Here is a 16808-nt window from a genome sequence, read left to right as displayed (position 1 = left end):
GTCTTGCTCGTCTCTGCAGTAAGAGACTGCTAACCAACCCCTCCCTGCATGTGCGCTTTCCATAAAACTTGGTGATTTAATTGAATAACAATAATTTACCTATTATGCCAGAGCACAAGGATTCTGCATAGAGGTAAATACCTAGTGTGGGTTGCAGCTACTCATACATTTGATTAAAAACATAGTCAGACGGCCTTGTCACAAGTAAAGCTCAGTATTTCATATTTAAAACGAAGTTGCTTTGATATACCTGGCATAACTCGTGACAGCAAGTCCACTGTGTGTGCCATGAAACTGCAAGGACCAGTGTCGTAATGATTAAAGACACCGAAGTTGTCCAACCTTGTTTCAAAGTAATAAGCTGGTGCATGTCTGCAGGGCGTTATGCAGAAGGATAACCTGTTTAGATACTTCTGGTTCTAAATGATGTGGTAATGGTCACGGCTATTGCTAGTGTGGAGATGACAACTGTAGACATAACACATATCCAAGTTCATTGGCAAACTGTTCATCCAAAATTTCTGTGGATGCAGTAGCTGGTTGTTCATGTTCACTGTGGTATGGCCACACCCTCATGAGTTCTCATTTTGGCAGAATTATGTGGTAACTAGATGGGGAGGCTGACAGGGACCAGACATGAGTGATGTCTAGAGGGCCTCCCAGTGGAAGGAAGAGAATACCCTACAATCTTACTTGTATGGTGTTGTTTTACCAAGAGATTGGGGAGAAGGGTGCAGCTAAATCTCTGGAAGGGCTACCCCTGTCCTCAACTTCTTCTTTTTATAATTTCTTTGGTGTCTTGTGTGACATTCTTTGCTTATTGAGAAGTCAGATTGGGGATAAAACCCCAGTCTACCTCCTATGGCAGAAAGGTATTTGACAGGAGACGGGGCACGGTCCAGTAGCAAAACCCATGGGATGCCATTAATATTTATATTTTTCCTAGAGCCTAGTTGTGCTAAGTTATTTGCAAAGTTATGGTTTAGAAGAATTCTACAAAATGTATATGTCAATGGCTTCATACTCTAGGACAAATGGAGTATAAAAGATTGACCTTGAGCCAGACACTAAGGCAAGTTGTGCAAAGTGTCCTATGTAAATCCAAAGCCATAATCATGAAAACTAGTGGCCACTAGTGATGCTCCCAGTAAATACTTGAATCCCCATAAGTGAAAAGCATGGAGTCATCAGCCTGCCAGACGTACTGTGCATTACTGGGGTTTCTTCTGTCAGGAACAAGCCGGTGGATCTTTGGCTCTAATGACCCCTCAGTTCTGCCTACCCCCTAAGGCTATTTCTCTCCTGACTTGAGGGTGTTGTCAAGAGAACCTAGGAGATTGTTTGGTATGTGGCGATCCCTGATGCTGGTCATCCAGGGGTTAGTAATTTTTAGACCAACCTTAAAGCAACTTTCCTGAAACTGTTCATCAAGTGGTCAGCATTTTTTTTGACTGACCACAACAACTAGAAACTCTTTTTGAACCATTTGCAACACTTCAAACCAGTGCGACGAAGGTTGCTTGCTTCTGCAACTGATTTGCTCTGAAACCCAACATCCCCTTGACACTTCATCGCTATAGATCTGACTCTTCAGCATCTTACTCAAGCATGGCTTCTTGGCTACAGCTACGAGTTGGAAATTAAATTACTACTCATTTAAGGTGATTTTCTTTTTTAATCCAGTTACCCCTTCCCTATTTGAGCACCTGTATAACTACACACTGTCATCTAGGGCAGAGACTGCTGATAACCCAATCTTTTGATTCAGTTTTGATCACTTTTTCTCCTGAATAATTACATTTGCTTGAGCCATTTTTTCTGTTTTCCTGTGGCATTGTGTAAATTATGACACAGTCCAATCACACTTTCCTCCACAGTACAGCTTTGCTGCTGCTGCTAGGTTGCCAACAGTGTGCCAACTATCCATTACTTCAAAGGGTATTTAACTTCATAAACTGGTTTGTCATTGACATTGGTATCTGCCCTGAGGTACAGTTTAAATGCTAGGAGTGATGCCAAAGTCCACTATCTTTTTAAATCCGTTTGTATTTTGGATGTGCACTTTTAGGGACAGTCAAACCAATTAGAGGACATTATCTCACTCCAAGATGGCCGCAAGCATTTTTCAGTACTCTGCTGTGTGTGACCAAGGCCAGTAAAGTCTGAATATACTGAGCCCTCCAACATGAGTTCAGTGGATCATGCTACTTCATGCAGGGCGTCCAGCGAATAGTCCCACTTTTGGCATAGTTACAAGCACCTCACCAGGTATGCCCAGCACTCCCAGTATGTCATTAAAGGTGGTGCCTTGGTGATCTTTTTGATAAAGTATGTTGAGGACGAGAGTATAATTCTGGAGCAACACAGTGATGGATACTTCAGAGTGCTTGCAGTGTCATCACCCTGCTTTCTGATGCTCAGACTGAATTGTCCATTCTCAGTGGTTCATCATGGTCCCCAAGGATTGATGATTTTGTTACTCGATTTAAATATCAATAGGATAGCCTACGCGGTAGGTCTTATTGATCACAATTATGGATCACAATATTGGCATCCATATTTCCATTAATATAGAGCCATTGCAGGGTGCTTTTTCTGCAACTGACATAATGTATAACTTCAAGACAGTAAAGTACCCCTGCTGCATCATTTTGGATTATCCAAAGTTGAACCTGAAGATTTAGCTACAATCTTAGGACACATGAATATGTTGGAAGTGGGCTGATTGGTATTTGTACAAATGCAGGATGAGATGGCAAGAGATATGCATCTCCTCCAGTGTGTTACCGGGGTTGGGACAGCATAACATTTTTAAGCTTAGTATAATAAGGTGGGCCAGGACTAAATACATTTTCAGATGACAGATTGCCTGTGCAACAGCTTCTCCTTGTCTGCTGGAATGTCGTTGCGGCACCATGGACAAAGTTTTGGCCATCAATTTGACAAATATGATTTTCACATGTCAAAAAGCTTCTTCAGATGTCAAGACTGAAGTAGTTCCCATTAAGCCTTAACTCCTTCACATCCATATGGTTTTCAGTCTGCTTCTGCTAAGGTCAGTCATGAAATCTTGTGTGGATGTAAATAATTTTGGGTCAAATGGAAAGCCCATTGTGTCTCAGTTGACAATTTCAAGAAGTTAGCATGGTGTCTTTACATCTTCTTTCCCACTGTATATTAAAAGGGATCCCTCTGCTCTTGGCAGGAAGAATGTAGTTGTTATAACATTCAATCCAAAGTAGTGTCCGTCTTCTGCCTCTTCTGATGCTATAGTGTTTTCTTCTTTAGAAGACCAAAAGATCTTCTAAAGATTGATCGAGCATCCAGTCAGTGGGATTCACACCTTCCAGACATCTGTCCTGACCTGACCAATTCATGTCTGACTTTTGCCATGTTAACTGACGTGGATCAGTCTGCATGATGCTAAATATGCTTTGAGGAGGACATGCCTTCCCAGAGGTTATATCAATGCCACCAGCATTGACAAAGACCTGTACTTTGATTTCAAGTGGTTCTTAAGCTCACATCCTCCGGCATCCATGTGGTCTTTCTTACTTGGCAGAGAATGCAATAAACTTATAACAGTTTGATTCAATACTTTATTATTCTGTTATGTATTGCAGCATTTCATCTAGAAAAACCCATATCAAGCTTATCACCCAGGTTAGAAAAGATGCTTTGGAGTTCTCAAATCCCCCATCATTTCTGTTGTTAAACATGTTACTCCTATCTGAAGAGGATTTGCCTCTTGAGAACTCATTCCCTCACCAGACTTAGATAGCTATTTTTCTTTTTTTAATTCTTTTTTATCATGAAAATATTTGTAGATCACTAAGTAGTATAGTCCTGTCATCCAGCTGCAACACCAGTGCTACCACATTTCAAAATTCAAGGATAAAGCAAGATATTAAATGTCTCCTTTGAGGAATTATTCTGCTAACTAATGTTGCTGTGAATACCTGGAGGAAGCAGCGGAATGACCATAATGTCTAGCTGCTCTTCACCTGTGGAGTTTGCCAGTTTTGATAATCTCTTCCAAACCAATGGAGCTACTTGTTCAAGATGCCCATTTCCGAATATTTACTAAAGTAGTAAGTGTGTAGTTCTTAGACATTCTTAACCTTATCTGATACCGAAAGACAGGTCTCTGCCACCTTAGGGCTTCCACCACTAAGAGTGTACCAAAATATGCTGTGTTGCATCACATACTTCTGATTCTGGATTTTGGGGGGAGGGGGTGCTCAACAGCTAGGTCTGTCTCAAAAAGATTGTTGGTGCTGATGTAGGTTCTTGTCAAAGATTCTGCTTCCCAGTTCCATATTTATTCAATTACTAGATAATTTGGGGATGGGCGAGCACAGCCCTTCAAAATCGATTATCCCCTGCATAGTATTTCTGTAAGTCTATCGGCTGGTTCTTACAAATCTGCAATAATTGTAACTTTGAGTCCGTATATCATAAAATTTAGCTTACAGTATTTGATCTTTGGAGATGATGAGCAACTAAGGTGGACTGATCCATAAAACCTATTTTTGTATTTGACAAAAAAGTACCTTATGAAAATTGTCTGGACGTTAAAGCCAGGTGACTTAACTATAGGGGCTTATTCACAAAGGTAAATATTCATGTTCAGATTTACTTACATGTATGTCTACCACTGCACCTAGGCGTAATTGTACACTGTTATAGTATTCACTATTTCTGAGGGCAAATTTACACCTAAATGTAGCTTATTTATAGCCACACCTGGTGAAGCTTCTTACCACAGGATTTGAGCGTAAACTCACTGCTAGAAACTTGTAGCACATAAGTGGAGATCTCCCTATATAAAAAAATTATATGTACTGAGCTTTGAAACTTTTTAACAAATGTGTCAGTAAAAATTAAAATGTAAAATTATTAAATCTAGAGCAAATAAAATGATGTAGCATATGAACTGTGTATGAAATAAAGGAATAAAATCGTTTTTTGACATGCCTATATCTTTGGCACCGTTTGACGAATCTTCACGAAATTCCCCCAAAAAGTGTTTCAGTTATTCTTGTTGCGTATGGAAAATTTCAAGGTGATCCATTAAGGGGGGGGGGGGGTGAGGGGGGGCGAGAAAAGGGGGGCTAAAAAAAGATTGCTTTCCCATGTTAATTTCCATAGGATTCTTTAAACACCACTACTGGCCGAACCACTTGACGTAATTACACCAAATTTGCCAGAAAGCGTGCTGCGAGTATGCAGATTACACTTTCGCTTATTTGGTGTGAATCTGTTCAGTAGTTTTTGAGATATTGAAGGGAAAATACATTTGTATATCTCTGGCCGCGAATAATTTGCTAAATTTGCTACTTTTTCACGAATACGCATGCAAAAAGAAGCGTTGCAATTGACTGACCACAACCTGACTACAAAGTTGCAGCTGCCATTTTATTTCACGGGACACGGTCCCTGGGAGTGAAAATCCAAATTGAAAGTGGCATTAGGTGTCAGATTGAAGATACCCTGACCCCAAGGGTGTGGGATATAGGTGCAAATTTTAGGTTTAAAATAATTTTGTGTCACCATGTGCGGTATTCTTGAATTATTCACAAATATGGAAACATTTGAAAGAAAAACCACAGACTCATACATGAACTCACTCATGCGTCCACTCACACACACACACTTAGACACTCCTGTAGCCCCTCATACCCACTCAGACTCACACACCTACTTTCAAACCCATTCAAACACTCATGCACCCACTCACAGATCCTCTGACAGTTGGGTGGGTGCAGGCCAGGCCTTGTGACCAACCCCAGCGGGGCTTGGAATATGTATAGTCATTAAAAGTACTTTACATTAAAAAACATGAAAATTTGCTGAAAAAAACAAAGGTTACAGGGATGTTATAGTTAAGTTCTGAATTTACTCGTACAAAACCATAGAAATTCAGCAGTAGTAGTTAGTTCTTTTAAGTTACTATAGCTCACACCCTAAGGTAACTATAACTCACGCCTTCGCCATGCGCAGCTAATTACTCCACATATTTCATTAGTGATGAGCTCTTGTATGGCATCTTTGATATAATCACTGCAACATTTCCAATACAATTATCGGTAAGAAAACTGTGCATGGCAGGAGTGCAAGTTATAGTTACCTCAGGGTGCTCTTAATGATTTTCAGTAGCCCTTATTCTTGAAAGGTTTCCGCCTGTAGCTACTTCTATTCTTATGATGTTAGTAGGTATTCGTCCCACTGGTGGATGGGCCAGTAATACAGCGCACCACTGCCATACATTTATCCTTTTTGTCTCTAAACAAAGAAAATCTCCATACTTACTCAGTGCTTTGTGCCATACAAGCCCTAAAGACGATGCTTGTCAACCTGTAGAGGTCTGTTGTTGGCCAACGCACGGCACAAATCAAACCTTTGCCTGGAAAACATTGTGTTTTGGGCTGCTCTTTGGCCTCTGCTTGTTTTGCTAAAGTTTTTCTTAAAGCAAATTTGGAATTATGTATTAGGAGAGTTTCTGTGAAGATTCCATTATGTTGCTCAACAGTGAATGTGTTGGGTTCTTGGAAGAATGCAATGAACCAAAGGTGAATTGGTATCCCCAAGCCTTCTGGTACTGTGTAGGGATGTCTTCTCTGGAGTTGGCTTGAAGTTTCTTTAACGTAAATAAATACCATAACATAAATAAATTAAACAACCTCTCATTGTGTCTTCCTTTTTTGTATTTTTTTTTTTTTTTTTTTACAGACCATCCTCACAGATCGAGCCTTGTGGCTGAAACAAACCGAGTGGAAATTAGTCGTGAGGATCCCGAGGAGGAGCTGGGGATGCGCATTGTGGGTGGAAAAGATACTCCACTGGGAAACATTGTTGTGCAGGAAGTACTTCGGGATTCTCTGATTGCCTTGGATGGGAGAATCTCACCCGGAGATCATATCCTTGAGGTAGCTCACTGCGTTATCTTTTCATGTGATAGTACTTTTTGTGTCGGGTCAGCTCAGCTCCTGTTTATTTTAGTTTATAAAGTACATAAATCTGGATCAATCTTTATAAACAATTAAATGCAAAGTTTCCCCTGTGTTTCAGGGCAGCCCATCAACAATGCCTCAGATGATTGCAGCATTGCTTTCAATGATGATGTACACAGATTACAATGAAGTACGAGACTGCAGGCCAGCACATGCTGGAAATGTATCGAATGAAGGGCCCTTAAGCTGTTTGATTGTGAACGCATCTTGGATAGCTTCGCTGCTCTGTTTTTACACTGAGATTTGCTGTAAGGTAATACATTAGCCTACTGCCCAAGCACCATAAATGTGTGCCAGAGCATATGCACAGTGTAATGAAACATTGAGACAACACACGGAATTAAACTTCATAGAAGAAAGGAACACGCGAAACATCTTGTCTGCCCTTTTTCCTGCTTATAATTAATAGTACCTCCCTTCTGTGGCCTGCAGCATTTGCTTGCTTTCTCTCTTCTGAAAGTCCCGGAATTGAATCTGTAGCATCAACTGGGGTTAGGGGGGGGAGAGAATCAGTGGTGAAGCTGATGAGCCTCAGGAGGCTGAAAGAAAATTGAAGAGGTAAGATTAGAGCCAGTCTAGTTCCTTGCTTGTGGCTCTCAAGGAGGACAACAAAAAAGTAAAAGGTGGATCGCTTGCATTAAAGTCCTTGTAATTACTCTGGGCCGCAATCCAGTCCATCATTTGTTGTGCCAACAAGAAGCATTCACACGCAAATCAGCTTGGTTCCTTCTCCATTAGGAGCAGTCGAAACCACAAGATATTTATGTTGGTGTTGCTTATTTCAACATGCATATTTAAGTGAGTTTTAGGATTTACATTGTAGCCTTAAAGTCCCTTGAACTGAAGTCAAATGTTTTAGGAAATGTTTTGTCGTTTTTATTTTACTTATTTATTTTTCTCTAAACAAAGATCTAGAACACATGTGTACCAATTTGCCATGGAATTATATATAGTTTTATATATGCCATATATGAGTGCAGGTAAACGTCCATGGGATAGTGCCCTCTCCTCACTGTAAGATAGAAAACTGCATGGATTCTTGCAGCTTCACTCAGATGTGTCACTGAGTTAGGGTGCCTTTCATCAGGTTCTGTAAAACAACCATTCCAAGTTTCATCTGAAACAAGCTCCAACCCAGTTTGTTTTTTGGCCTTGCCACTCCAGATGAAAGTTCTCTACACAGTGAAAGGAAAGAGCTTTTTGGTTCTACATAGACAATGCCTGCGATGCCTACATGTATTCATTGAAGGTTATCTGGCTTATTAAGGTGCATGAAAACTACAGGTACCCAATATAGGAAATTCTACTAGTAGATTAGAGACAACTGTGGTCCTTTATGCAGGGTTTAAACTACTGTACATTTGTAAACATATCAGACACTTTCACCATAACAATAGGTAGACTGATCAGTGGGATAATGCAAAGCCTGTTTTCTGGAAAAGTACTTCACTTCCCCTCAGTTTTTTTCTGTATAACTCACTATAAATGACTTGATGAAAGATGTAATGCTTGAGAAGAAGTTACTTATCTTTCACTACAGTTCTCTAGCCTTGAAACGTTTCCTAGTAGCATGCAAGACAAATACTCCAGAGAGACTTTAAATAAACACACTTGTTTAGTATTAAAATATGGCCTCAGGATAGTTCTTAGTGCTTGGTCGCAACTTTTTATTTCAATTGTTTTTATTACATTTATATTGAAACGAACAACAATAATCATGTAACATTTCAAGTAGTACTTAAGTAACACTTGTGTGCGATATACATTAATTGTCAATCAAAAAGAAAGGATGAAACAAAAATTGCAGCAACAGTGTGATCCAATAGGTGCAATTGCAATATGGTATACTGGCTGGAAAGAAAGAAAGAATAGAAAAAAAGTAAGGATAATGGGCATTTAAATCAATGACATTTCTTTTTAAGGCCAGCAGGACAGCTATTGGACGTCCTTCTAACAAGCATCTCCACAACACAATATCAACAGTAGTATTAATTATTGTATAATCGTACAGGCATATTTACATTGGGTAGGACTTCACCCCATGTTCGGTGTTGTGGTCAGAGGGGGTTGACTCATTATGAATAGCAGCCTCATGAGCAAGAATCTCTTGGCGGTCCGGCGCTGTGGTGATAGGCGTGTAAAGATCTGCAAGGATCAACTCCCATTGAGGTACAAGTGGATATTTGTGCAGACCCACGGTGTCCTCACGACGAAGAGCCGTTTCCTCCACCCTTGCCCAAACACTCAGTGATTGCATCCATGCCTCATAAGTCGGTTGATCGGAGATGCGCCATCTTCACGTTATTAGTCGTTTGGCCATCAACAGGCTCAGGTCAAGGAAACAGGAAATAGATTTTAGTTTTTTGCCCCTAAAAACAATCCTAAAATACAAGTCTCCCAGGTTTGCGGTATGGATTGGCTGACACAATGGGCCAAATTCAGGATTGCAGTCCAATTGTGTTGTAAACTCGGACACGTCCATAACGTGTAATAAATCTGCTCCCACCTTGTGACAGCGCGGGCATGCAGCATCAGTGTGACTATAGTATCTGTTAATATTATTAGGGGTAAGGTAGGCCCTTTGTGTGACATAGTATTGTATTAATCGAAATCTCGTATGGCTCATGACGTGCATGGGCCCCTCTTGTACTGCCGCCCATTCCTTATTAGTAAATGGCCTCCCTTTATCCACTTCCTGTTTTCCATGGAGGACTGTGAGTGAATTAGAAGTGAGGAGCCGTAAAGAGTTCACTATCCAATGCACCAGGTGCTTCCTCTGTCCAAATACATGTAAATACTGTAACATGAGATGCATTTGGTGTTTGCATGTCAAAGTGCCCCATGCTCGTTGCAGCACACTCCTGATGAGCTATACAACAAAAATGTTCCCGGGAGCAAGCCAATGTCCTCCGTCAGGGCGTCATAAGTGTAGAGCTTACCATCAGTGTGTGAAGTCCCACTGCATGGCAGGAAGCTAATTCAGTGGTTGAGTTGATGTGTGTGCCAAGTGGTGTCCCTAGTAGTGGGGTGGCTGGTGCATAGGAGACCAGATCGCTAGTGAGGTAACAGCACCTACTGTAGCAGCAGTATGCTAGGTTCAAAAACAGGGGCTCCGGGGCGGGAGGTTTGGCACAAGGGTGAAATAAATGTAACAATTTGCGATGTGACCATTCACCTAAGTTAGTAGCAGTATCTGAGAGGCATCGAGAGGAGAACCAGCGAGCCACCCTCTGTAGCTGAGCAGCCAAAAGGTAGTGCTCTACATTAGGTAGTGACAATCCACCCAGATCTAATGGTCGTTAAAGTTTAGAAAGGGCTACTCTACTGAGGGAGGTATTCCAGATAAAGTAGCATATTTCACACTCTAAAGTTCGGGGGAAAAAAGGCTGGGACATAAAACCAGAGATTAACAAAGTAATATAAAAGGTGTTGTAAAAGTATAATTTTAACTAGCGCCAATTTGCTCATAACAGACAGAGGTAGTGTCTTCCAGAAAGCCATCTAGCTTTGCAGAGGCACGTACAAAGTTACCATCAAAGAGATCAGTCGCAGTATGGTATACTTGTATACCAAGATATCTAAATGTGGTTGGTTGCCAGATTAACGTGGGGGCAGCGGAGATTGGGCCTGGGTCATTCATAGTATGTGACAATGGGTAAACACAGGATTTAGCCCCATTAACTCTCAGTCCTGATATCGCTGCATACTTCAAAGAGGGCTATTATATCTCTAGGGAAGGCAGTCAGGTCCCTAACGTATGTAAGTTGATCATCCGCATACAGGGATACAGAATGGATCTCGTCTCCTTGGGGTATACCCCTGGCATGACCCTGCTGCTGAAGGCAAACAGCCAGAGCCTCCATAGTGAGGGCGAAAAGCAGAGGGGTGGGATAGTGGCCATCCCTGCCTCGTGCCACTCTCTATATGGATTGGTGGCGAGTTGTGATGTCCAAGCTTGGTTCGAACCAGTGGGGGGGTAGAACTTTAAAGAGGGTGGGCCACTCCAACGAATCGAATGCCTTCTCCAAGTTAATCACAAGACACCCTGCTTCAGGCCAACAGTAAGGGGCGTATCTCAGGATACGGAAAAAGCGGCATAAGTTGAGGGATGTTGTGCGGACTTGCACAAATCCATTTTGATCCTTGTGCACCAGGGTAGGTACCAAGGGGGCTGGCTGTGTCGTTATGATTTTAGCCAAAATTTTATGATCTGCGTTTAGGAGCTCCAACGGTCTTTAACAGTGGTTCCCAACCTGCGGTCTGGGGACCCCTGGGGGTCCACGAAGCCTCCTCAGGGGGTCCGCAATTCTTATAAAATTAAATCATTTTAACAGATTAGGTCCCCAGCTTTATGTAATGACTCAGTAGAGGGGGTCCCGGGATACCAATAGTGATTTAATAGGGGTCCCCGAGTTCCAGTAAAGATAAAGTGGGGGTTCACCGAAGTCAAAAGGTTGGGAACCACTGATCTATAAGAATGAAGACTGGTGGGGTCTTTATGTGGTTTGAGCAGTGAAATTAACGTGGCTTCCCAGAGCTTGTTGAGGAGTCTCTCCAGGGGCTCCTCCTAAAGAGTATGTAGTTGAGGTGCGAGTTGGGAAGAGTACGCCTTATAGAACTCCACTGGCAGCCCATCAGGGCCAGGAGTTTTGCCATTAGATAGAGAGCAGATGGCATCGTGAATCTCAGATAACGCTGAAGGGTTCTCCAGCTCCAATTGTTAATCGGCCGTGATACGGGGAGGGATATATCTGCAAGAAACAAATCAATGTATGTAATTTAGTAAGGAAGTTGTGGTAGAGCGTTATAATGATGTAAGTGGAATGCCATATTGTAGGAAGTTGGCTCTGTATGCACTATTTCAAAGTAAGAAATAGCATGCACAGAGTCCAAGGGTTCCCGTTAGAGGTAAGATAGTGGCAAAAAGAGATAATTCTAATGCTCTATTTTGTGGTACTGTGGTCGAGCAGTAGGCTTATCAGCGGGTAGTGTTAAGCATTTGTTGTACACACACAGGCAATAAATGGGAAACACACACCCAAAGACTTAACTTCAGGCCAATAGGTTTTTGTATAGAAAAATATATTTTCTTAGTTTATTTTAAGAACCACAGGTTCAAGATTCCCAAACAATACTTTAAATGAAAGGTATTTCACTTAGGAACTTTAGGAACTTTGAATTACCAAAATAGCTTTTACAGTTTTCACACAAATGGCAATAAGCTATTTTAAAACTGGACATACTGCAATTTTCAACAGTTCCTGGGGGAGGTAATGGTTTGTTAGTTTTGCAGGTAAGTAAACCACCTACAGGGTTCAAAGTTGGGTCCAAGGTAGCCCACCGTTGGGCGTTCAGAGCAACCCCAAAGTTACCACACCAGCAGCTCAGGGCCGGTCAGGTGCAGAGGTCAGTCGTGCCCAAAACGCATAGGTTTCAATGGAGAAGGGGGTGCCCCGGTTCCAGTTTGCCAGCAGGTAAGTACCCGCGTCTTCGGAGGGCAGACAAGGGGGGTTTTGTAGGGCACCTGGGGGGGACACAAGTCAGCACAAAAAGTACACCCTCAGCGGCACGGGGGCGGCCGGGTGCAGTGTGCAAACAGGCGTCGGGTTTGCAATGTAGTCCAATGGGGGACCTAGGGGTCTCTTCAGCGATGCAGGCAAGGGGGGGCACCTCGGGGTAGCCACCACCTGGGCAAGGGAGAGGGCCACCTGGGGGTCGCTCCTGCACTGGAGGTCGGATCCTTCAGGTCCTGGGGGCTGCGGGTGCAGTGCCCTTACCAGGCGTCGGGTTCTTAGAAGCAAACAGTCGCGGTCAGGGGGAGCCTCTGGATTCCCTCTGCAGGCGTCGCTGTGGGGGCTCAGGGGGGTCAACTCTGGCTACTCACGGGCTCGCAGACGCTGGGCAGTCCTCCCTGTAGTGTTGGTTCTCCACAAGTCGAGCCGGGGGCATCGAGTGCAGAGTGCCAAGTCTCACGCTTCCGGCGGGAAAGTGTTGTTTTCAAAAGTTGCTTCTTTCTTGCAAAGTTGCAGTCTTTGTGGAACAGATCCGCTGTCCTCGGGAGTTCTTGGTCCTTTTAGATGCAGGGTAGTCCTCTGAGGCTTCAGAGGTTGCTGGACCCTGTGGAACGCGTCGCTGGAGCAGGTCTTTTGAAGTGGGGAGGCAGGCCGGTAGAGCTGGGTTTGTCAGCTCAGCAGTCCTTCTTCGTCTTAGGTTGCAGGAATCTAGTTTCCTAGGTTCTGGGGTGCCCCTAAATACTGAATTTAGGGGTGTGTTTAGGTCTGGGAGGGCAGTAGCCAATGGCTACTGTCCTTGAGGGTGGTTACACCCTCCTTGTGCCTCCTCCCTGAGGGGAGGGGGGCACATCCCTATTCCTATTGGGGGAATCCTCCAAAATCAAGATGGAGGATTTCTAAAGGCAGGGGTCATCTCAGCTCAGGACACCTTAGGGGCTGTCCTGACTGGTGGGTGACTCCTCCTTGTTTTTCTCATTATCTCCCCTGGACTTGCCACCAAAAGTGGGGGCTGTGTCCAGGGGGCGGCCATCTCCACTAGCTGGAGTGCCCTGGGGCATTGTAACACGAAGCCTGAGCCTTTCAGGCTCACTGCTAGGTGTTACAGTTCCTGCAGGATGGAGGTGTGAAGCATCTCCACCCAGAGCAGGCTTTTGTTCCTGTCCTTAGAGAGCACAAAGGCCCTCACCACATGGGGTCAGAAACTCGTCTCTCAGCAGCAGGCTGGCACAGACCAGTCAGTCCTGCACTGAACAATTGGGTAAAATACAGGGGGCATCTCTAATATGCCCTTTGTGTGCATTTTTTAATAAATCCAACACTGGCATCAATGTTGGTTTATTATTCTGAGAAGTTTGATACCAAACTTCCCAGTATTCAGTGTAGCCATTATGGAGCTGTGGAGTTCGTTTTTGACAGACTCCCAGACCATATACTCTTATGGCTACCCTTCACTTCCAATGTCTAAGGTTTTACCTAGACACTGTAGGGGCATATTGCTCATGCAGCTATGCCCTCACCTGTGGTATAGTGCACCCTGCCTTAGGGCTGTAAGGCCTGCTAGAGGGGTGACTTACCTATGCCACAGGCAGTATTTTGTGTGCATGGCACCCTGAGGGGGATGCCATGTTGACTTTGCGTTTTTCTCCCCACCAACACACACAATCTGCAATGGCAGTGTGCACATGTTAGGTGAGGGGTCTCTTAGGGTGGCACAACATATGCTGCAGCCCTTTGGGACCTTCCCTGGTCACAGGGCCTTTAGTAGCACTGGTACCTTTTACAAGGGACTTATCTGTGTGCCAGGGGAGTGCCAATTGTGGAAACAATGGTACATTTTAGGTGAAAGAACACTGGTGCTGGGGCCTGGTTAGCAGGGTCCCAGCACACTTCTCATTCAAGTCAGCATCAGTATCGGGCAAAAAGTGGGGGGTAATTGCAACAGGGAGCCATTTCCTTACACATATGAATCGCATTGTGGGCATAAAGTAGAGCCAGATGTCGAATGGAGTGTCGTGATGGGGTGTGGTGGACTTTCTTGCCGTATTAACCAAGCAAATAAAGTTCCTGCTCTATAAGCCTTTGTGTATGTGTGTTAGCCGAGTGCACACGGGATGGTGGGGTGGCCTCGCCCCAATCAAGCTGAAGGTATTGAGGGTTGTGTTCAGAGTGGGTCCGTCCTAGATAATCTGTCCGCACTATTACCGGAATCAAATTAGATGTACAAACCAACCTATCAAGGCGGACATGCAACCCATGTGGAGCGGAGTAAAAAGAGTATACCCTAGAGGCGGCATTGTAGTGGTGCAAGATGTCTGTTAAATGCCACTGATTCAGCCAATTCACCAGTGAGAGGGCAGTGGAGGTGGCTACAGTGCGTGCCAAGGGTGGGAAGGACCTATCTAAATACGTATCCAAAACACAATTAAAATCTCCTCCTATAAGCCAGGGGACACCACTTCAGCGAGTGAGTAGGTTGGTTAGTGTGTATAGGAAAGAAGTGTGATCGGTACTGGAGTGTGATATGTTACTAATAAGAATATGACAACCATTTAACCACCCCCTGATGAACACACAACGGCCACCAGTATTTATAGCGCCTTCCGTCACCTCAAAGGGAACCCCAGATCGCATCCATATCAATACTCCCCGTTCATAGGAGAACAAATTAGTGGAATAGACCTGGTCAGCGTCTGCTGCTGAACTCCCCACTCCCCCTGTGGCACCTTTCCCACCCTCCGGCTTCCCAGCTGACCGCTCCCCCCGCCACCCCTCTCCTTCTTAATGGTGGCCACAGTGCTGTGAGAGGGCAACTGCACTGACCTCCTGGTCAGCGTCCACTGCCCTCCCCAGCTTCTCTGGCTGCTGCTGCCTCTGCCTTTTGCTGGGACGAACTGAGAGTCTCCTGACTCTCAGTTCGAGGCCCTCCTCCACCCGCTGGCTCATCTCTGGTGGTCTAGGGGCCATCACAAGTAAGTATCTCTTTCTCTCTGTCGCTTTTTCACTCTTGCTTTTTCTGCCTATTTCTATTTTTTCTCTCGTTATTCCTTTATTCCTTTTTCCTTTCTCCCCTCTTTCCTCTGCCCCCTTGCCCCTGTGAAGCACCTTTCCCGCCCTCCCGCCTCCTAGCTAACCTCTTCCCCCACCCCCCTCCACTTCTTACTGGTGGCTGCGCGCAGAGGACATGTGCAGCAGGCGCACCAAAGGCAAGCCCGTCCGCCCGCGCCTGGAAGGCACCCAGCATCAGGAACCCTGGATCTCCATCAAATCACCCCCTGGACTGGCTCTGTTACGACTCCGAGACCCTCCTCCACCTCAACACCGGACATCGCAGCAACTGCTGCACCATCTCCCCCCCCCAGGACACCCACGGACCTTTCGCCTGCAGGAACTGCAACTTCAGCGCCAGCCTCAACAAGCTGAAGGCACTCTCTGCACACAAAGATACCAACAACCTCCACAACCCCATCAATGTGCTCCTCAACATCCGCTCCCTCCACAAACACGCTACCGAACTCTGGGATTTGATCCACATCGCCTTCCTTACGGAGACCTGGACCAACCCCACCTCAGGTCCAGACATCGCCATCCCCATTCCCGACTGTTACAGCATCCTGAGAAGGGACCGGCACTCCCGCCCGGGCAGAGGACTCGCCATTGTACACAAGTCATCACTACGTACAGGTCACCCCTCCCCGCCCAGCTTTCATAGACGTCGTTGTAGACATCGCTATCCCCTAGGCCCTGGCGTCGGTAGACTACCTCCTCCTCGGCGACCCGAATTTTCACCTTGAGGACTGCGCTAACCCAAACACCAATGCCCTACTCGACAACCTCGCCACCCTTGGCCTCGGATAGGTGGTCTCCCCAACCACACACATCACAGGACACACACTGGCCCCCATCTTCACCTTAAGCAACCGGATCACCATTGAGACCATCTCCACCCCAGACTGAACCAACTACCTCTGCATACACTTCACAATCACCCCACCCAGCAGCCGCACCCACACCTCCAGGACCCCCTCACAGGAAATGGAACAAAATCACTAATGAGCAACTCACCTCATTGCTCGCCAAATCCTTCCCTCCTCTCTCTGATGACGCCAACACAGAAGCGTGCAATCTCAACGCATGGATCACTGAATGCACCAACACTCTCCGTCTGACATTGGCCAAACACGTACCCAAGAAAGCCAGCTGGTTCACCACCGAACTTCAAGAATCCAAGCGTACCCGCTGACGTTTAGAGAAAAAATGGATAAACAGCCAAACCAGCGGAGAC

At 44.8% G+C, this 16808-nt stretch overlaps 1 protein-coding gene across 5 annotated transcripts in view; it reads left to right on the top strand.

Annotated features, from left to right (window-relative positions):
• LOC138261623 (ligand of Numb protein X 2-like) overlaps positions 1-16808 on the top strand; it is a 141960-nt gene that overhangs the window by 72026 nt on the left and 53126 nt on the right. For all 5 annotated transcript variants that reach the window (XM_069210751.1, XM_069210770.1, XM_069210788.1 and 2 more), the window contains exon 4: positions 6733-6929. In XM_069210751.1, the coding sequence (XP_069066852.1) occupies positions 6733-6929 (197 nt within the window). The remainder of the gene's footprint in view (positions 1-6732; positions 6930-16808) is intronic.

This window comes from Pleurodeles waltl, chromosome 2_1, assembly GCF_031143425.1.
Source record: "Pleurodeles waltl isolate 20211129_DDA chromosome 2_1, aPleWal1.hap1.20221129, whole genome shotgun sequence".
Classification (NCBI taxonomy): domain Eukaryota; kingdom Metazoa; phylum Chordata; class Amphibia; order Caudata; family Salamandridae; genus Pleurodeles; species Pleurodeles waltl.
The sequence above is the reverse complement of the archived record's forward strand: the minus strand, read 5'-3'. Positions and strand labels throughout refer to the sequence as shown.